Source organism: Mixophyes fleayi, chromosome 6, assembly GCF_038048845.1.
Source record: "Mixophyes fleayi isolate aMixFle1 chromosome 6, aMixFle1.hap1, whole genome shotgun sequence".
Classification (NCBI taxonomy): domain Eukaryota; kingdom Metazoa; phylum Chordata; class Amphibia; order Anura; family Limnodynastidae; genus Mixophyes; species Mixophyes fleayi.
In genome coordinates this window covers 59,301,758-59,323,462 of record NC_134407.1, presented here as the reverse complement: position 1 = coordinate 59,323,462, position 21,705 = coordinate 59,301,758, and the positions used below count along the sequence as shown (strand labels likewise).

At 38.7% G+C, this 21,705-nt stretch overlaps 1 protein-coding gene across 33 annotated transcripts in view; it reads right to left on the bottom strand.

Moving 5' to 3' along the window:
• CAMK2G (calcium/calmodulin dependent protein kinase II gamma) overlaps window positions 1-21,705 on the bottom strand; it is a 182,854-nt gene that overhangs the window by 3,030 nt on the left and 158,119 nt on the right. For 6 of the 33 annotated variants that reach the window (XM_075216644.1, XM_075216646.1, XM_075216647.1 and 3 more), the window contains 8 exons: window positions 16,910-16,978; window positions 14,858-14,902; window positions 13,902-13,950; window positions 11,174-11,287; window positions 9,518-9,643; window positions 5,583-5,658; window positions 1,991-2,085; window positions 227-472 (listed from right to left, as the gene is read on the bottom strand). In XM_075216644.1, the coding sequence (XP_075072745.1) occupies window positions 240-472; window positions 1,991-2,085; window positions 5,583-5,658; window positions 9,518-9,643; window positions 11,174-11,287; window positions 13,902-13,950; window positions 14,858-14,902; window positions 16,910-16,978 (807 nt within the window). In that variant the 3' untranslated portion in view covers window positions 227-239. The remainder of the gene's footprint in view (window positions 1-226; window positions 473-1,990; window positions 2,086-5,582; window positions 5,659-9,517; window positions 9,644-11,173; window positions 11,288-13,901; window positions 13,951-14,857; window positions 14,903-16,909; window positions 16,979-21,705) is intronic. The other 27 variants (XM_075216648.1, XM_075216651.1, XM_075216652.1 and 24 more) reach the window with 7 other exon arrangements.

The window sequence follows — 21,705 nt, the reverse complement described above, 5'->3', positions numbered from 1 at the left end:
TAAACTAAAACTCAAACTTTTGCTGTATGGATATCTGCACAATTGTCAATAAAACACTCACTAATATTAATTTTACATTTGGAAACATTTCTGTTTTGTTTAATTCGGTAATATCAAATAATATATCAATTCACAAGTATATTTGTTAATAACAGATAATCTGAGATAATATCTGTGTTATGTAAGGGAGCTCTGCCAGGCTGTGTTTGATAGCACTGCTGCCTACCTGTACTGTTTCCTCACTGGAGGGGGGCAGCAGGTGCCCCGGAGCAGTGATAGTGGACGTTCAACCACTTGCCATCTCTACGGTACCAGACCCGTGTCTCTTCTGACTGTGTGGTACGAGGTCGTCCCTGGGCATCAATGTACTGTGTGAGCCGGATATAGGCGATGCAGGCTGCATCCTCCCCAATAACATGCACGTGTGGATTCAGGATCGTGGTGTGGATAGGTTTTGTATTTTTGGACAACACTGAAAAACAGAGAAAGGCAGTACAGACAGACACTTTAATCAGCAACACACACAAAATAGGTTTGTTTTCATTTCAAATCGTCCATTTATGTGGTCTCAGGTGAGTGTTATAAAGTTTTAGATGTAAATGACATTATAGAGAATATAAAAGGCTGAGTATAATATTGGTATTTGTTGTAGTCACAGATATAATACAAGTTAACCCGTGCATGATACTCATGCATTCTAGTCAAATCAAGCTACTTAAGGTGTTAAAAAGGTTATTGTCATGCATTTGGGCCTAGCCCAGGCCTCCTCAGGGGAAGAGCGTTACTTCCCGACGCAAGCGCCCTTTTTTAACGTGGTTTTGTCCACATGTCACCACCTCATCATTTTTCTTTATCACCTCATCCTTCATCTTCATCGCCACATCCTTCATCAAGCTACTTAAGGTGTTAAAAACTCCCCACTGTCACCCCCGGCAACCACCAACCACTCCCAACTGTCACTTCTCCTTCAAGAAATATATAGGTCAGTGTATAACTCTGCCCAGCAGGTGGCGCTGCAGCTTGGTTCTTTATTCCCACACACGCCACTAGGCATTTATATAGTAGATATATGAATGTACATATTTATTAGGCTGGTGTCAAAAACTATTTTGCCCTGTTGTTAAAAGGTGGAATAAGAGCAAATGAACTGTAAATTCTTTATCAATATACTTTAAATGACATACAATTAATCAAAAATTCTAAGCACAAAAATAATACTATAAACCAAAAAGATTATAAACAGACATACGTTATGTTTGTACATGCTGAAATTTAGGGTCACTTACGAAAAATGACTCAGCGCATCTATATTCGCACTTAACTTTTTTGGATCATCGTGTACATATGTTCGCATGTACAATGAGCAGTCACAGCCGCTCTGCACACGGATGTATGCAATTATTGAAACTTGGATGGTGGAACCCCAAAGCACATATTTCCTAATCTAGATCACCACGATTAAGCATGCGCTAACATATCTTGCCATGCCCATCATTAAACACACTATAATCCTACATTTATGTATTACTCTAATGCAAACAGTAAGGGACAAAACATTCTTGCTACAGAATTTCACCTGGTTCCTATAAAGTTGTTTGTAAGTCTGTATGCAGACATCACCATTTAGTACAGATGCCACTGTTTGTCTTTGCTTGCTCGTAATCACTTTACAGTCTCCTAGGGCTCTCCTGTCCATTTTATTTAAATGTGATAATCCTGTCTGATAACAATAGCTAGGGGTATGGACTAATGGCAATGTGATAAAGAACAGGCAAGGAGTGGGCAGACAACTGTCTCTAAGGGGATATTATAACATTATTTGTAGGATAAATATTCCCATATGTGCCATGTAGTTTTTATGTGATTGGTACACACAAGTGACTGTATTCTAATTAGTCTGACAGCACGATTAATACTTGTGGTATCTAAAAATTGTAATTTATCAGTGACATTTTTGTGCCACTTGGCACAAGAAACCTAAAATACTCACAATTGTCAAAATAAAATTTATGGAAGTCCATTCCTTCAACAAGGTTACCAAGAGCTTCAGGTTCAAATGAGGTCAAGCCAGGGTCACAGATCTTCCTGTAATGCATAAAAACAATCATATTATATTAAATGATTTTCTCATATAACCATGAGATATATTTTGTTTCTAGTCTTTATCATGATAGTTAAGTCTTCAGTAGTTATTCAATAAAAAAAAAAAAACAACAAAACTCTAAACCCCACCCAAAGAACTTCATTGGGGGTACATTTTCATCTTCAGTTTATTGAAATTGTGTAAAATTGTATTGAATAATATTAAACTAACAAAGCTTTTTAAGTCATATTTCCTCCATCTAAGTCACTGTTACTTATTAATCTGCAATTCACTTGCGTCTCCAAAACAATGAAATAATAGAAAACAAAAGTTAAAGGCTTGTTATGATTAAGATCTATAAAATGATTGTGATCCTGTGATAAAACAATGTACACAGTCCCATTTCTCACAAACCACATCAAAATGCACAGGGTTACTTTGAGCCCTATGTTCCCCCTGATGTTCCCATAGGTGACTGGAGATGGCAACTGGACACTTCAATAAAGTTTAAGCCTGTCCAGAATCTCATCATGTTGGTACCAGGAGATCTGTTCTCCATTGTTTTTAACATTGTGTGCACTGTAACATTATTGTATTAATGTATTATTGTCATCACATATAACAGTATGTAATGAGGTTTTTCCTTTGGACTCCATGTCAGTCATAACTATGGGCATGCTTCCTTTTCCTGGTCAGGTAGAGACGGGTAACAAACACATCCCAGTCTCTAGCATAGGTAGTGTTTGTTATTTTTTTGTGAGTAGGAATTCCCTTCATTGACCACGACGACGCAACAGTAGTAATCCTTAATAAATATATGGTTATGTGGATTTAGAGCAGCCTTCCACAGAGATCCAAAAATCCGTCTTTGAACAATGTATTATAAAAAGGTAGAGTTTTTTTCCATTACACCAAGTGGTAAAGGATATGGTATTGACGGAATGGACGCAGATGGATAAGCGTCAACCTAACTTAGGTAGGTTGATGTTTTGGTGGCAAGTCTGTCTTCTATAACTACAATTCCTGTAGAGGATGGGGGTCCTCTTAGAGACCCCAAGGATAGTAAGATGGAGAGTTGTATTAAGAAGTCTCATGTTTCTTCTGGAATTGCACTGAAGCCTGGAGTGGCTGTGGCCTAAGTGTCGATAGTGTTTAGATGGTGGGGTGAGACTTTATACAGATGTCCAAGAGAAAGCAAGTAGACAGCATAAGTTGAAAAGCATTAGAGATTATGCAAAAAGGCATAGAATATTTTTTTGTGACGTATCTCTGGTTACCATTGTTTTCTCAGCCAGGACATTGGCCTCAAAAGCAATGGCTACAAGAGCCCTCTTGCTGAACCTTTGGGCATCAGACGTTCATTCAAAAAAATAACCTGGCTAGTCTTCCATTCACAGGAGCTCTACTCTTTGGAGATATAACTGGACACTGTTATACAGAAGTCCTTTGGGGCTTGGTCTAACCGCTTGTCACAGAATAGAAAGTCTTTGGAGATGTCAGTGAGGCATTATGGAAAACAAAGGAGGAAGGTCAAAATCAGGGAACTCAGCAATGACTTACTAAAATCAGTCCCCAGTAATAACAGCAGTGGTCAGAATAGCACATTATGCAGATATATGGACCAACTCCATCACAGTGGGTGCAGAATATTGTAAGAATTGAGTAAAAAATTGATTTTCATCACTACCCCAGAATGGACCCGATTTTTCAGTCCAAAGATCCAGCTACCAGGGCACAATTAGTAGCCCTACAAGACAGTTTGGAAACATTGATACAATCTCATGAAATATCTCTTGTTCCAGTAGCAAGTCAAGAACGCATAGGTTTTTACTTTAGACTCCTCCTGGTAAGAAACCATCAGGGTCCTAACGCACAATCCCGAATTTGAAATGACTCAACAATTTTGACTATAGCAGGCATTTCATTATAGAGTCTGTAAAATCTACCCTCTTATCCATAGGGAAAATGGACTCTCTTACATCCAAAGATCTCCAGCATGTACATCTTCATAGCCGTGTGGTTGTTCATCGACAAAAAGTTTCTCAGATTTTGTAGTGTACCAACACCTGTTGTTCAATTGCCTTCCCTTTCTACCTAACCAGGGAAAGGAAGCTACTCATAGTTATGGCTACCATGGAGTCTCTTGAAGTAAAGGAATTAACAGTAATACATCTGCTCTGTGTGAATTCATATAGTCCGTTTGTTGTCTTTCATGTTCAACTTATCCCTCTAAGAAATAGCAAGTGTGCACGATACTCCATCCCCCTTGAGGTGAAGAATGCGCTTTCTTTTGTCCACAAAAATTGTATTAGGAGACATTAGAGGAGGATTGCTTCTGGTGATTCAAGTGAAAGGGAGCAGAGCAAGGAGGTAAACTAGTCAATGCCCAGCTCTCTGGGCAAGTCCCTTAGAGATAACACTTTTCAATGGGAGCAAAAGCCTCATACACTCTCCCAGAGTTCCAGAGCATGGGAAAATGGAACAATTTAAACATCCCATCCCAGGGAAGGTAAGGTAGTTGTGTTTCCTGCTTTACTGTCGTGACGGGATTAAATAGAAGATACAAGCGGCACCCATTCAAAGGTCTTTGCACCAGTGTGTGCCTGCTAAAAATGGAGTGCCTTCTGGGCTGGACCACCGGAACAGCAGCAGTAGAGCACAGGACCAATCTGAAGCTTCTAGCGAGTCCCTCCATAGTGCCCAATCACTGGAAAATGCTCATTATATTTTGTGTCTCTGTGTGCAGTATTGTGGTAATGACTTTACCTAGCGTTTCAGCATAATAATTAATATTTATTCTACTGCTATAAGTGATAAAGCCTTTTACATTATGGTTATTGCAACACGTTTTAATAAAATAGTTTTGCAGTTACATTTCGATATCCTAAGAGTATGCTGGAGAGAATGTGACTGTACCAGGAAGTTATACGGGAGTCTGAGGGGGCGGAGCACAGTATGCAGCTCTGCAATTCTGGGGACTAACAGAGGCGGGCAATATACTACCCCCGGCCATTGGGACAGGTACACATACACTGGTATTTACAGTATGGTTAACCTTTCAGCAGCATCCAAAACCACCCTCAAACACCCAGTGTAAATATATATATCCATCTATAAATACATATTCATCGCTACATAGATATAGAATATATATATATATATATATATATATATATATATATATAATTTATAGATGTAGAGATAGATATTACATATATCTATTATACATATACATATATATACATATATATATATATATATATATATATATATATATATATATATATATATATATATTACACACATATATAAAACACACACACACCATCATAGTTTGATATTTTGTTCAGTTCTAATTATGATGGGTGTGAATCACTGTAAACATTCTGAACATCACAAGCACTGCTTGTTTCCTGCCCTCGTCGCCTTCATTGCTTCTAGAACTAATGCCAGACTGAGGATTGGATAAGATCAAAAAACCATTACAAGATCAACTCACGTATAAGCTTCAAAGTCGCCATTGTTGATCGCTTCAATCAGCTGCTCTGTAATCTTGATAATCTCCTGTTTCCGCACTGTTGGGGAGAAGGGAGAGAGTGAGTGACACTGCACAATGTGCATGATTAATCATGAAATCTCAAATCATAATTGGATGTTAATACCAAGAGAGGAATGAAGAGCTACTGCTACTGTGCAGACAAGAGAGGGGTGCGGAATAAGGATTCACAGCTGCAAACAACGCTTTAATATTTAACCAGCTTGGACTGGTATGATCCCACAAATATTTAAAAGTGAATATTGTTTTTGTAAAAATAAAGTTGCATTGTGCACTAAAAATCCTTAATAAGCTTGGTTAAAGTTTATAAAGGTTGTTGCTTGGTTGTGGAACCAAGGACCAGATGTGATAAAGAGAAGAATTAAGACCACATCCCCATATTATTCATTGAAATACATAGATCTTTCAGTACAGAGAACCCAGATGGACAGTGTGCATAAATACGTTGTTGTAACCTCAGACCTCCAAGGACTAATGGTACATTTAATTATACTGAAAGATATGGTGGGCCATTAAAATGAACCCATATAGCCTTGGGGTTTTGTTTTTTTTACAATGAACAAATATAGTGGCATAGTGACCCAGTGCTAAATGTTAGCAAATGTACAGATTTCTAGAACTATAATTTGCTATGTCACACCTTAGTTAACATCTACACATTCATATACAGTGAGCACACACAGTGCTTACTCAAACAAAACATTGAAGTGCTATTTAAAGTGTGGTATGAAAGTTGTGTACACCAGTGAATTTTAGTGAGAAATTGTTAAAGAAAGATTATTACAAGCTCCATTTGATCCCCTTAATTATTATATCTTCAGGGGCTACATTCAGACAAGTTGTATTATTGCTGACACACAAAGTCTAGCTGATCTCCTCAACATATATTTAGCTCGACATGATCTTTTGTATAAAACCGGGAAATACAATTAATTCAACATTAAATTTAAATTAAATTGTTGTCATCTTCTTATCAAAGGTGTCCAGTCTGACTTACAATGCATGGCTAGTTACCCTGAAAATTAATTGGGTCATTCTAGGATGCCAACCCCATTCTGGGTCTTTGTGTGGCTCCAGGAGAGCATGATCACACACATGTTTCCATACAAGCAGTCTGGATTGTGTGACTTGATTGATGAACAAAGACAAATTGTGGAAACCACCCACATCTAAGTAAAAAATGTTTTCTCTATTTCCCTGTTCAATGCCAGGAAACTAGCAAGACTATAGCAACATAGTAAGCTATAGTAAACAAATGGTAAGTCACAGTCTGAAGAGAGACACCATCCAGAAGCATGCAAGCAGAAAACATATAAAGTGCAACTATCCTAGGTAAAGCATAAGAAAGAGAAAGTGTGTAAATAGTAGGTCGATGCTGTGATTAGTATCAGAAAGTTATCTTCTCAGAAAACATTGTAATGGTATAAACAAGGATATTAGGAATACATACAGCAAAAATATAAAGGCTTGTTAGAGACCCTACTTAAATCCCTTTGCCCCATTAACAAATCAGTGTTTTCCAGGTTTTGAAAATTTGCATAATCAAATTATGAATGAAAGTTTTTGCTTAAAAGGAGTCAAGAAAAGCATAAAGACTGCATCATATCTAAAATGTGTGCAGATACACTGTATGAACAAGAAAAACACCAAAATCATCATTTTCACAGAATATCAGAAAAGGAATACATTTGGGCAACAAATCACAAAGAGCAAAACAAGGCATTACTACTCTTCCCCACATAAAATGATCACTAAAGGTTAGTGAGATTGTTTAGAATGGAAAGAACCAGTAACTAGCACTACACTTCTCTGTGATAAAGAAGTGGACAGCCCAAGTTGGTGAGGCCCCATACTGTGGGGAAGCTTCTACTGAACTCAAGATACAGATACGTACAGGGTCAGTATAGGTAGCAGGGGAGGGCTGGCAAGGGGGGAAAGGATTTGCAACTGCCCCCTGGATCTCTAATTTGTATAGATTAGGTCCAAAATGTGAAAAGGGGAGATTCCTTTAGTGCTAAACTCGCCACACTCCAAAGTGCATAAACACATTGTGTAGCAACTAAGTGGCTGACCCATATCAGCAATCATATAGCAGATTTTGAAGCAAGCTTTCAGAAAGGAAATAATTACAACCAAGACTAGCAGGATGAGAATTGGCCAGATCATGAAAGTGGACCAGAAACCTACACCCAGTGGAATCATCTGTTTTGTAGAAACTAATGATATCACTTAGGTACTGACTGACCAATATATTCATAAGGTCTGACTTATACTCATGATGTACCGATTTCTAGGGAACTGATAGGCTACATTATCAAGAATTTAAGTTCAAGCCATTGTTTGTAGATGACAGGTCCACTTATCCCCTGAACTAGATCCCCTCCCTTTCTAATAGCATGACTACCATTCAATCTATTTTAGGGCCTCAGCACTCAGATAAAGTTGGGACCACTACAAATCACTTTGGTGCTGCTTGGGTGTCTCTTTAGCAGGGGAGATATGACTATTAATTCAAGCCTCTGTGTGACGATACCCAGGTGGAATAGACCGTCTTGGGATTCCACTTGGGTAAATGTACTTTTATCTTTCTCTGAGTGACCATACAACCAACACAGATCAGTCAATGAGAAGGTTTGGAGCTGGGATCTGGATACCTGGACATGAGTATGAACACATGGTAAGACAGATAGGCAGCATAAACAAAACACTTGTTTATCAAGACATGTAGCTGACCACCGTCAAAATAACAAACTATACACAACACACAGAGGAGTAGCTTTATTGGAGACCTCAGTCCACTAACTCACTTGATTTTCCCTCTCGCGTTAGAGTATCACACAATATCACAACCTACTTCGCAGTGGCAAGCAGTGGTGTATCACTGCATTTGCTAGGCCACCGCAAGAAGCTAGCTCTGAGAATCATCTCCTTCCTCCAACTGCTTTGGTAAAGTGGGAACCATAATACCCAGCCAGCACCAAATAGGCAACACTCCCACCCACCCCTTATGGTTTTGGGATTGATAAGCAAAAAGTATCTGGGCACCATGCTTGACATTCCTGGGAAAGGACTCCTATTGGCTAACCTGATATGGAAAGGGTGGCTCTTGGTATACAGAACCACCTTGGTCTGCCCAGAGATCCCTGCTGACTTGGCTCCATAATATCTAGTAAACATCAGGGACAATGGCCAGGTAATATATGTGAAGGTGTTGCAACTTGAGTAACTGTGATTTTAACATACACACCGGTCACAGAAACTTCAAGAGCAGGCTGGCATCACTCATACCAGCTGCTGACGGCATAAAAACTGGGAATAATTATTTTAAACACATGAATAAAATGCCAAAAGTGTCAAACAAACTGCAGTGTCCACATAACAATTACTAATCCTCTGGAACCAGAGTCCCTTTATTCTCTTGACTGAAAGGAGGTGCCGAACAGCCTTAACCTTAATTTACAGAGCCTGGCCCTGACCTTTCACCACACATTGCGTCAAATCTCCCCTGCTACTGAGAAAGTCCAGCAGTGTATACGGTGATTGCCTGTGGTCCCAGCAGTATAAGTCCTGAGGCCCTTCTAAATAGAGTGAATGGTGGAGGTTTATTTAAAGTGAAAAACCTCTCTGATAAGTGACTTCTCCATTATCATAATAACCTGACAAGTGGAATGGTGGTGCCGTGCCATGGGCCACTTAAGTCTGCTTGTCCCTAAGTGAAGAGTAGCCAGCCCTCCTCTGATAGCTAGGCTCTATAGGTGTCTATTAAAGATGCAAGTAAGTTTGGAAGAGGACAGTGATGATTAACATATGTAGGTAACTAGGGAGGATCACTACGAATAGAGGTCTACTGAAACACAACCAACTAATGGCTAACTTACACAATGAACTGCTAAGTGAAAATGGTACAACTGGAGTGAGCAGTGGCTCCGGCTGAGCATGCTCTACCTCCAGTGTCTGACCTGGGCTTTCCCAGGCTAGCACTTTCTCTTCACAAGACTGGGAAGCTGTAAAGAAACATATTGATTAACAAAACAAGAGGAAACCAAAAGATAAATGGTTACAAGTTAACTAAACATACAGTAATACAACATAAAAAGGAAAAGGGGTTGGGAAAAAAACAAAACATAACCAAACCGTTTTGGTTTGCCCTGCTGTATACAATAAAACGTAACTACGATGAAAGCTGCCGATACTCAAGGCCTAGATTAAAGTCACGTCCCCCCCCCCCCCCCAGACAACCTTTTTGTTGCTTCTCCATTTCTGAACCCCCCTAAAAAAAAAAAAAAAAATACCACACCCAACAATCCCTACTACATTCATCTGGAAAAACTGTAAACCATATTGCAGTCTATAGTTATATATCGCCCGCTGCCATGTGCCTTTCTACATGTCTGGACCAGATAATGTAGTCATGAAATATTGCTCTACTTTGTCTTCTTTGAATTTTTTTTTATTTTTTTTCTGCTCTGCTGTGATTTAACAATGGTAGTTTATGTCTCAATGGAACCTTTATTACACAGAAATTAAGGGGTAGAAACTGGAAAAAGCTAAAATAGATTTTGTGTCATCAATGGAATACAAAGTATTTACACTTGCTGACTTCTTACTCTAGGATGTCCTGCTGGTGGCCTATGGGTCAATTGCAGGTTTCAAAAGCTTTTCAGAGAACCACCTGGAAAGCGCCTTTGCTTCTACTGCATGACATTATTCACTATTCGTTTATTTATCTCACAAATGTGGTGGATGGAGAACAATATCACAGGTGATTTCATGGGAAATGGTTTACAGGAGTCCCATATCCCTGCTACATAACCGCTTGAAAAGTTGCAACTCCTTAAAAAAAAAAAAAAAGCTAAAATGATGCAGTAACAGTGGTGAAGAATAGGTACCATACATAGCTAAAACATTCTTTCTGGAATCCTTCAGTAAGCCCTTATAGATAATGAATTGTACACTATTTTAGGGAAATATGAATAGAGGTTTTAAACCTATGTGTTTTTGTCATATACATGATTATATTAATATTAAACCAGTATGCGTAGGCCTGGACTTAATCTCCACCCAACAGCACTGAGCCATTCCCTTTCCCACCAAGCTCCACACTCCATGACCACAATCCCAACGACTTCCAATCTGTATTATAGTAAGTGGACAAAACAAAAGTCGATTTTAGAAGGTAACCAGAAATAAGCTGTTCCAAAATATAAAACATCATAAGTCATCCATAACTGTGCAGTACCAGAAGTAGTATTATTAGTAAAGGAGTGGCCTGCTGGCCCGACATTCCTGCCACCCTAGTCTCTAACTCCATAGTTATTTCTATTTTCCTTTTAAATCTTCTCACGCTACAAATACAAAATACAAAAGGACAGGGTGTCACAAGAACATGCAAACCGTGGGAAATGGAATATATAAAGGTTTTGTACAATGGGATTTTCACATGGGTCCAGCAGTACAATAGGTCTATGTGGACAGTGCACAACACCATACAAAAGGCGAGAAGGGTATAACACAGCAATCCACTCGTGACTTACTGGTTGCACCACACAGACCAAACTGTGACTGCAAGGACTGAGTCTGTATTTTGCTCTCGCTTTGGCTCCATCCTTGGAGAAGCAAAGGGCCATCCCCAGGATAGAGAAGAGATGCTGACCGGTATGCAGCAAATTAACAAATGCACAGGAGACAGGAAGGCAATCAATACATTAAAATAAATAAATCAAAAAAAGTTATTTACAAGGATGGTCATAGTTATTCAGGCTATCCAAAGTAACTCAATTTTACAACAGCAAATAAGGGATAAGGAACATTTCTGTAATTACTGGCTGAAACTGCCAGTTTGGGAACAAGAGTTTTGCTTAGAGCCATTTGAAATCATACTATTCAGGAACAGTAGAGATATTAATAGATTTCATTATTAGAATATAAAATTATCTTAGTAAGTAAAATGAGACTATTTTTTTTTTTTTTAATAGTAGCCTTTTTAATGGAATGCAATTGCCCTCATCTACATTTTATAAAACCAATCTGTATTCAGCTCAACTTCATTGGTCTCACCTATTGATTACTTTCTGTAATCCGCTCCCTTCCCATTAACATTAGCAGGCCTCAGGAAATTATACTATGTACTGTATACAAAAAGAATTGCTGCCACTTGAACTGGAAGTGTCTGCAACTGCTAATCAATACTCTTCTACACTTGCAATTGTTTGAGACTTGTTACAATAGTCTCCGAGTTTTGCAGCAAAGTAAAAGGAAGGCCTCGTTAACCTTATTTTAATCATCGTACATAACTAGTGTTCTTAGTCAATCTCGAACAGAGTTGCAGACGTAACAAAGTGGGTTTGTTAAGATGTAGTCTGCACATTGCAACAAAAGGACATACAATTAAGGACAGCAAATGCATGTCTTGTGAATTATATTATTTTTTGGCATAGTCTTCCACCATGAAGACAGTGGTTGCTCTTAAGCCTTATTGTTCGTCTCATTTCTCATAATGAGTGTTACAGTTTCCCGGTTCTCCATTATAAAGACACTCTGCAGGCTTGTTTTGCTGTCCAGTCCAAATGAATAATAAGATGTTGCTGATGTAACCTGATTGTTACGGTACACTCATTCATCCAACAGCAGCCAAGATACAATGTAGTCACCAGGGGGCAGGCTGTTGCTCAGATTGAACAAATTACAATCCTAAAACAAACCATTCTCAAATGGCTCGTAAAAGCAAACTTATTAAGGTTAAGAATAGCAATCACAATTTGAATTTATTGTTTCTAAGTTTTCAATGTACATATTTTTAAATATGTATATATTAGTTTTACACCAACTTCTATCACCATGTTATATAAAGTGACCTTAGGTCTTAAGCCTGCCCTGTGCAAGCTTAAATGGCTTTGATTGGCCGATGATATATAATACACGGCACTCACACCTAAAGAAACTAACTGTGGCTGCTTGGCAGTACCGCTACACCCTAGGTGCTATCCAAGTTAGATAGTGATGGTCAAGATAAGCTTGTTCTTTTTGACCTAAAGACCACATTGCATTCATTACAAATTTATTTCTCTGAATTGCTTCCCTGACTCTTGATCACGTCAGAATGCAGTGGTGTTTGGAAGTTATAACATTAACAGGTACTGATTGTTCCACAGGATATAATTAGACAAAATCAGTCGCTGATCCTTAACGCACTAATTCATTGGCGAGGTATCTTATTGAAGACAGCACTTCGCGGTTGCCCAATGTTATTTTCCCTTTTAGCATCATAAATAAATAAGCATTGACTTGTAGTTTAAAAGATTGATGTCTCTTCTTCCTATACTCTGCTCCATCTTAGTAAAGTACATGTTGTCTCAGCATTTCATTGCATCATTTATGAGATGCAACACATCCTGTTACTATGATCTGGGGTAGTGCTTCCCATCACAATCACACCAGCAAACCAGAGCATTCCTTCAATGTTAGTGTTACAGCAGACGTATTGTTGAAACCAAATGAACACAGTTAGAGGAAGCAATGTGCTGGTTGAGCCCGTATTTTTCAGCTGACGGGCAGGCAGGAACAAATGTAGACATTGATACAGTAAATAAAACCGCACTTTTGGGATTCATAGAAGTGATTATAGCTGGCTTACTGTAACCAATGTAAATATTTTGTAGGGTGCAAATATAGTTTTGAGCCTATGAAGAGGAGAAAATTGTCACCGTCAGGATGTTTTGGGGGACAGCAAACGCAGGGACTTTTATAAAAATAAAAAAATAAGTGTGGTGAATGTTTAAATGAATGGTTTCTACCATGTCCGTAGACTTTAGGGAGCCGTTAAAAGGACAAACGCAACATATGTTCGTGTCAGCTGATAAAAAAAACAACATTTTTTTATGCAAAAGTGAAAAATAATAAGAAAATATAAAAATATATATTTATTAATAACCAGGTCTGTATTTACCATACCAGTTAATTAGTCACAATGTTGAGGAGGGAAGCATTCAGTACAATTTTATGTAGATTTACTCTGATTTCCGACAACATTGCTCTATACCAGTCACCTATTTTCCCAACAGACAAAGGAGAATGGGGCTTGGGCATGTGGGGTGCAGAGTTTTTAATTTAGGGCATAGTCTTAAAAGGACTCGGGATGCTTCAACTCTACATGCTATTTTCGAAATAACAGCAAAGATACAGTGATCCAAGTGTACACAGCAGCAATAAGGTTATACTACAAATATCAGAGTGCTACATGGAGTGTTACAGGAAGATATCTACCTTTTGAATCTTCATCTTCAGTTGTGGTGTTACAGCTCTCAGTCGAACCCTGTGAAAGAAAAAGTATGTGATCATTCATGTACATTATAATATATATATATACACATATTTATTATATATACACACCCACACACTATAGTAACATTTCCAATTATGTACTGCATTGTGCAATAGGGGGCACAGCCAAAATGGTGCAATTTGTAGTGCCACACCTCCCTGCGTTTGCCAGTTTATCTCCCCTCCATGATCTATCAGATGGGGGATTAGTGAAGTCTGCCTACAAATCAACTGAAGTTCCCTAAGGTGTAAAATAACATATATGAATATTTCAGGAGGATTATGTACCAACCAATAAGAATAAATTGTTGATAGTTAAAATATTTGTGTCTGTGGTGGTGGGGGTTAGGGGTTATCACACGAATATGTCCTGTTACTTTGAATCTGAAATAGTATAACTGTTGTATTTCTGACCGATACGTGGGTGGTCCTCATTTTGATGAAATGTAACAGGTTAGTGTATAACATCACTATCTTTACCACTGATTCACCATAGAAAGCATCAGGGAGCACCATCTACAGGCTCTAGGAAGTCATGGAATCGGTGGTGCCATATAAATAAATAATGATTATGGCCTGTGCTTTAAATAAAAGATGTGAGAGCTACTTGCCCAAATAACTAAGTTTAAGATTATTAATTATTGACCTATAAAATATAATTGACTGTCACAGGAATTCGGCCGATGTCCAAATATTTAACCTTGACGTGTATAGTTCACAGGTGAACTACAGCAAGTATTAGGGAACAGCTTTAGATAGGCTCCTAAAGTTAAAAAAAAAAATAAAAAAAATCATATACTTGTTTTGATTTGTAGATACAGACAAATGAGGGGTCCTGCTAAATTAAAGATATCACAAGAAGCAGCAATCAGGGAGGGAGATACAACTGTACTTCTTACTTTTATCCCATCTGTTGCGTTGTGGACAACAGTTGTTTGAGGTTCCTAAAAAAAGTAGTGGAGAGAGAAAATCAAATATTGCAAGGAAAATGGTGAACAGCAATTACACGCAGTGCAACAGGAATACTGTGGCAGTATGCCATATGTACAGAACATACAACACAGACGCCACATACAGTAGGACAAATGTCATTGCACTACAGTCATCGTGGATGTTACAAATATTTGTGGGTATGAAGGTAGTAAGGAGGATTTGCAATTTATCTGAACCTCTTGTGCTGTTAACCACTAGTGATTTAATTTACGTCTTTTTTTTTTGGGTAAAATTTTTTTGCAAAAAGTATATTCATACATAGCCATCACGTTATACACTATATCTACTAGTAATAGTTGGATACAAATTGGGAAACACTATCAGGTATGATGGCAAAATAAAAGGTGGAAACATTTCATGTATTGCAATTTCCTCAGTAACATTTAATTTCCTAAAAATGGACTAAAAACTCAGTCATGTGTCTAACTATAGAAACAGTCACAATCTCATACATTACAAGAAAACAAACACAAAAAAAGAGCAATAAGTAAAACACAAAAATGTTTGGCAAGTGCCAGAAAACAGCCACCCAAGACATGTGATGACACCCCTCAAACAAGCACCGATAACTCATGTTATTAAAACCTGCAAGAAAGCGGTGTTCAGTTGTGTAATATTCCATGGTGCACATTCGAAGAGAGACAAAGGCCATGGGTTATACATGTAGTTATGCATTGCTATGTTCTCATTCTACATTATATTTCAATTAATTTAAAATGATCACTTGATCTGCTTGTTCAGAGACCCTGCACTTCGAATGTTGCTGGCTGGATTACATGGCCTTTGCCTCCATTCCTTAGGGTTAATTCTCAATGAGCTATGGGTAAGTGATGGGCCATAGGAACCAGTTACTCTATACGGAGTGCCAACATCTGTTAGACATATCATACAAAACTGTTCTCCGGGATGATTATTAGGACATTACTGTGCAAGTGTGGACATTTTAAGCCCAGATGTAGCCCACACTGCCACAGGCACATGAAAGGGATTCAGCGCTCATGAAAAAGGTTAATACCAGTAGTGAAGCCTTCCAACAAAATACAATCAACATCCAGGGTAAAAGTTAGTTGTAAACAGTTATCCCAATAACGAATGGTGGAAATGACACACGGTGGAGAGCATGAATGTGGTCGATGGTACTAGTCTGGTGACTGTATACCTCAACAATGAAGGCATGATATTCACCATATTTAGACTGTGGGTATTTCCACTTTCTAGAACATGATGAAATCTAGAATTATAATTTCAAATAAATGTAATGTTATTTTGAGTTGCGTTATATTAAACAAACTGTAGTACCCCTTGATTACAAAGGTACCGCCTATGGGATACACATATCAGTTGGGAGCCTAGGGGCTAGACCATAACTCACACTGGTTATCTTTAATTGGCCTAATTGGTGGTCATCTAGTAATTCTATTTCTCCAAATGTAAATCCAAAATTAAATTGATTTGATTTAAGAATCTGAACCACACAGGTTGATCGTGACAAGGTTGAGGAGAATGGATTCATGCTAGAACTCTGAGAGAATGCAGTACCAGCTTAGTAAACCATGACAATGCAGTAGGTCCAATGTTAGCGTTTTCTTACCACTCCTATGTCTAATGCAGCTGGCCACCTGGATCTTTTACCTTTTCACGACCGAATGTAGTCACTGAAACTGTTACTATGCTGTGACTTCAGGCAGTGAAAAGGCTAAGCGACTGGTTTTAATTTCATAGGCAGACACCAGTCATATGGGAATTCCAGGAGGCCATTGCCAGTTCCCTTCCCAGCATGTTACAGAAAAGAGAGACACTAACCATATACCACAAACAAATTAAAACATGAACACAACAAGAGCAGAAGTAAAATAAAATGCAAACATGAATTTTGGATGTCACAGCACAAGCAGCATTCCCACTGCTCACATCCCAGACATTGAAAACCCAGAAATAATAGTAGACGGGGATTATACCATTGTTGTCTGCAATGGGGGGTTTTCTTTTGCTGGGCTTACTATGCTGTTTTTGTTGTTGGTCTGCGGCTGAGATAGAAAAACAGATGGTTTAGTCCTGCTGATGGGGTGGAACTGGTTTAAGCTGTCATAAGAAAAAAAAGGTTTTGTTTCCTCCTCCCTAAAACACATATGCTGGAGAAAACAGTGGTTTCCTCAGAAACCAGAAATGATAGAGATTTCTTTTACAATGCTGCAAGAGGAAATGAAGAGCAATGGGACAAAAACAATGTTCAGAAGCCATGGTGATCACTTCATTTACTAATAAAACAACTGTAGCATAATGTAATAAAACAAAAGAAAAGTAATAAAAAATACATTGGGTAAATGATGCATAGCTCAGTTAATAAGACTGTGGCATAATGTCTTGCTGGACACTGAAAATGGTAATACAGCACAAACTACAGAAGACTAGGTGTGGCCGTGATACGGAAGCCATGCTAGGACAATAGCATGGGTAGTGCGTGATGGGCTAAAGGTAAGGTCCAGGGTTTTTCCAAACCTTTCGCCCTCCAGAAGTCGTTAAACTACAACTTCCATATTTCTCAGCTTATCAGACTCAGTGGGATGTGTAACTAGGCAACATGAAATGGACCAAAGGCTCTCTAACCCTACAAGACACGCTTGCTGATTTCTGGTATATGTATCACCATAATCGTAAACCTCAAATGGATATCGAGTCGATGTAAGAGAATTCTTACTCTTTGTAATCAATTTATGGTTGACACTGCACAATCTAAACGGTCTCATCTTAACAATAAATATAACCAATACATGCACCTGTAAGTGAGAAGGCAACGCGATCCACGTCACCAAGGACTACCACTCACTGTGCAGTGATTGTGTTATGGCCAGGAAGGGTGGCCTACTTCCCTGGGAGAACACCAGTCTCCTGACTGCTCCAGGAGAGTGGGCAAGTAAGGTACAAACACTAATCATGGTGCATATCACATACTCACCACATTATAATTGACCTTTCCCTGACTTTGGCTTATGGGAAAAAATTGTTGTATATGGTATTTTAGGGCAACAGATTAGCAATAAGTACAGCTCCCATGAGTCCTGACTTTCCCTGGCCAGTTCCATTTTTTGGCATTAAAAAGCTTAAATGTTACGGCTTATTGCTGGAGTCGAAATTATACACCTAGATAATTTAGAGCCAATATATTCCTGTAAAACGTTCTATTGCAGTTGATGCACAAAAAAGAAACATGAGGCAACAATTACAAGCCGAGAATATGGGAGAGGACATGGGAGTTTTCAAAATTAAAGCAGTTCTACATACAGTGGAAGTCATTTATCAAGGAAGGCACACTGTGCAAAAGTGTAAATGTCAAAGTCCACTTCCAAACAAATGGCTGGACAGCTCCCCGCACAGAAAGGAACCCTCCGAAAATGCACCCTTTCCACCACTTTATCTCATTTTTATAATCTTTCTCTGCAAAAGGAAATCTGTTCTCTGCAATGCTCCTCATAACTAGGAGCACCAGTGTGCTGACCCCGTACTATGCAAGGAACAACATGAAGAACATTAGTTACTTTTATCCACCTTTCATCCTCTTCCCGCAGTCAATATAATTTTTGGGAACTATGCACATCATCATTTATATATATATATATATATATATAGCACCACTGATTCCGAAGCGCTGTACAGAGAACTCACAGTCTCTGCCCCATTGGAGCTTACAGTCTAAATTTCTTAACACACACACACGCAGACAGACAGAGAGAGAGAGAGACTAGGGTCAATTTTGATGGCAGCCAACTAACCTACCAGTATGTTTTTGGAGTGTGGAGGAAACCGAAGCATGTGGAGGAAAACCCACGCAAACACGGGGAGAACATACAAACTCCACACAGATAATGCCATGGTCAGGAATCAAACTCATGACCCCAGTGCTGTGAGGCAGAAGTGCTAACCACTAAGCCACCGTGCTGCACATGTACATGCTTTTGTGCATCCATGCTCTGCTCTCACTTTTAAAAGCGCATTAAGCTGTAGATTTGATGATCTAGATGGTTGCTTATTATAGCATTTATGCAATGGGGACACATGAGAGTTTTAGAAAATGCATGAAAATTTTCCACATTTTGTGATCTATAACTATTAAGGATTATTAAAGGTAAGGGTGCGTTATTATGTCTACAGTCATGGCCAATAGTTTTGAAAATGACACAAATATTAGTTTTCACAAAGACTGCTGCCTCAGTTTTTATGATGGCAATTTGCATATACTCCAGAATGTGTAGAATGAAGAGTGATCAGATGAATTGCAATTCATTTCAAAGTCCCTCTTTGCCATGACAACGAACTTTATCCCAAAAACAACATTCCCACTGCATTTCAGCCATGCCACAAAAGGACCAGCTGACATCGGGTCAGTGATTCTCTCATTAGCACAGGCAAGAGTGTTGGCGAGAACAAGGCTGGAGATCACTCTGTCATGCCAATTGAGTTAGAAATACAGACTTGAAGCTTTAAAAGGATGGTGGTGCTTGAAATCATTGTTCTTCCTCTGTTAACCATGGTTGCCTACAACAAAAAACGTACAGTCATCACTGCTTTGCACAAAAAGGACTTCACATGCAAGGATATTCTGCTAGTAAGATTGCACCTAAATCAACCATTTATGAGCTCACCAAGAACTCGAAGGAGAGGTTCAATAGTTGTGAAGAAGGCTTCAGGGTGACCAAAAACGTCCAAGCAAGTGCCAGAACAGTCTCCTAAAGTTGATTCAGCTGCGGGATTGGGGCACCACCAGTGCAGAACTTGCTCAGAAATGGCAGCAGGCCGGTGTGAGTGCACCTGCACGTACAGTGAAGTAAAGACTTTTGGAGGATGGTCTGGTATCAAGAAGGCCAGCAAAGAAGCCACTTCTCTACAGGAAAAACATCAGGGTCAGATGGATATTCTGAAAAAGGTACAGGGATTGGACTGCTGAGGGCTGTGGTAAAGTCCTTCTTTTCTGATGAATCCCCTCTTTCAGATTGTTTGGGGCATCTGGAAAAATGCTTGTTCAGAGAAGGAAAGGTGAGCGCTACCATCAGTCCTGTGTCATGCCAACAGTAAAGCATCCTGAGATCATTCATGTGTGGGTTCACTCACAATTTTGCCTAAGAATTCAGCCATGAATAAAGAATGGTACCAAAACATCCTCCAAGAGCAACTTCTCCCAACCATCCAAGAACAGTGTGGTGACGAAAAATGCCTTTTCCAGCATGATGGAGCACCTTGCCATAAGTGGCTCGGGATTAAAACATTAAAAGTTTGGGTTCATGGCCGGGAAACTCCCCAGACCTTAATCCCATTGAGAACTTGTGGTCAGTGCTCAAGAGGTGGATGGACAAACAAAACCCCACAAATTCTGACAAACTCCAAGCATTGATTAGGCAAGAATGGGCGGCCATCAGGCAGTAGTTGATTGACAGCATTCCAGGGCGAATTGCAGAGGTCTTCAAAAAGAAGAGTCAACAGTGCAAATATTGACTCTTTGCATAAATTTAATGTAATGTAATTGTCAATAAAAGCCTTTGACACTTATGAAATGCTTGTAATTTCACTTCAATATACCATAGCAACATCTGACAAAAAGGTCTAAAAACATTGAAGCCGTAAACTTTGTGAAAACAAATACTTGTGTCAATCTCAAAACTTTTGGCCATGACTGTAGAAACATGGTCATCGGGAAACAAAATGACATTTTCCATAGAATGGAACAGCCAGGCATATTTGTAACCAGTCTTAACTACAAAGTCTGAAATTGCTTCAGCCAGAGAACTGAATGTTGCCAGTCATCTCACGAGAAATGTCATATTCCTTTGAGTGTGTGGCCATCTTAACACAGGGGAAGCGGGGAAATGTTAGTCTAACGCTAATAAGGGATGGAAAAAGTCTGGGTGCTTACCATTAGAGTGCATTTTACCCTTGTCTGATTTGTCAATGTTGAACATGTGATGCAAAGATGTTCTGTTGCAGATATGACAAAACAACACTATGTTCTTCCACCTGATGGATTCCTCATAACAGTTAACAGATATCCCCTTTCCTGTTCATCACACCATAGATATGCAAAGCTACGCAACAACTATATGTCATTGAACACAACACCACAACCTACCTGCACCGCTAGGTACTTACACACACTAGAAATGAAGAACACATTTTAAGGAAGCAGTCAGATGAGGATTATAACATGAATTTATTTTCTTTTCAAAATGTAAACAGATCTTATAAAGATTGTGTATAAATAAATATTCAAACATTCATATCAACTATTATCGCCATCTGATTTATTTCCCATCTGGAGCTAATTTACAATGTGCACTGTAAGTATATGTGTGGGTGTGTAGGGGGGGGGGGGAGGTGTGTTTGGGTTTCTAAGGTGTTTTATGCTGGCTCCTAAAAACCTGACTCTCAGATTCTCGTCCATTCTTGTGCTTTAAATAAAATTAAAAAGGGATGCATGGAAAAAAAAAAAAGACAAAATTAATGTTTGGTAGTGTATAAACAAAATAATTAAGCCGACTACCTACAGCTTGCACTGACATGATTGGCTTTGATCTATTAATACTAATTACTGTAATTTTTTCATTTAGTTTATTTCCCACTTCTATATTAAATAGGAAAAAAGATCAACTACCCTTAACTTGGTCTCCCTAGTTTGAAAATTGAACATACAAATATTCCATGTATGTACATTTAAGAATTGTTGTTCTGTAAAGCTGCACCTAGTAAAATATTCTGCTTAGCTGGA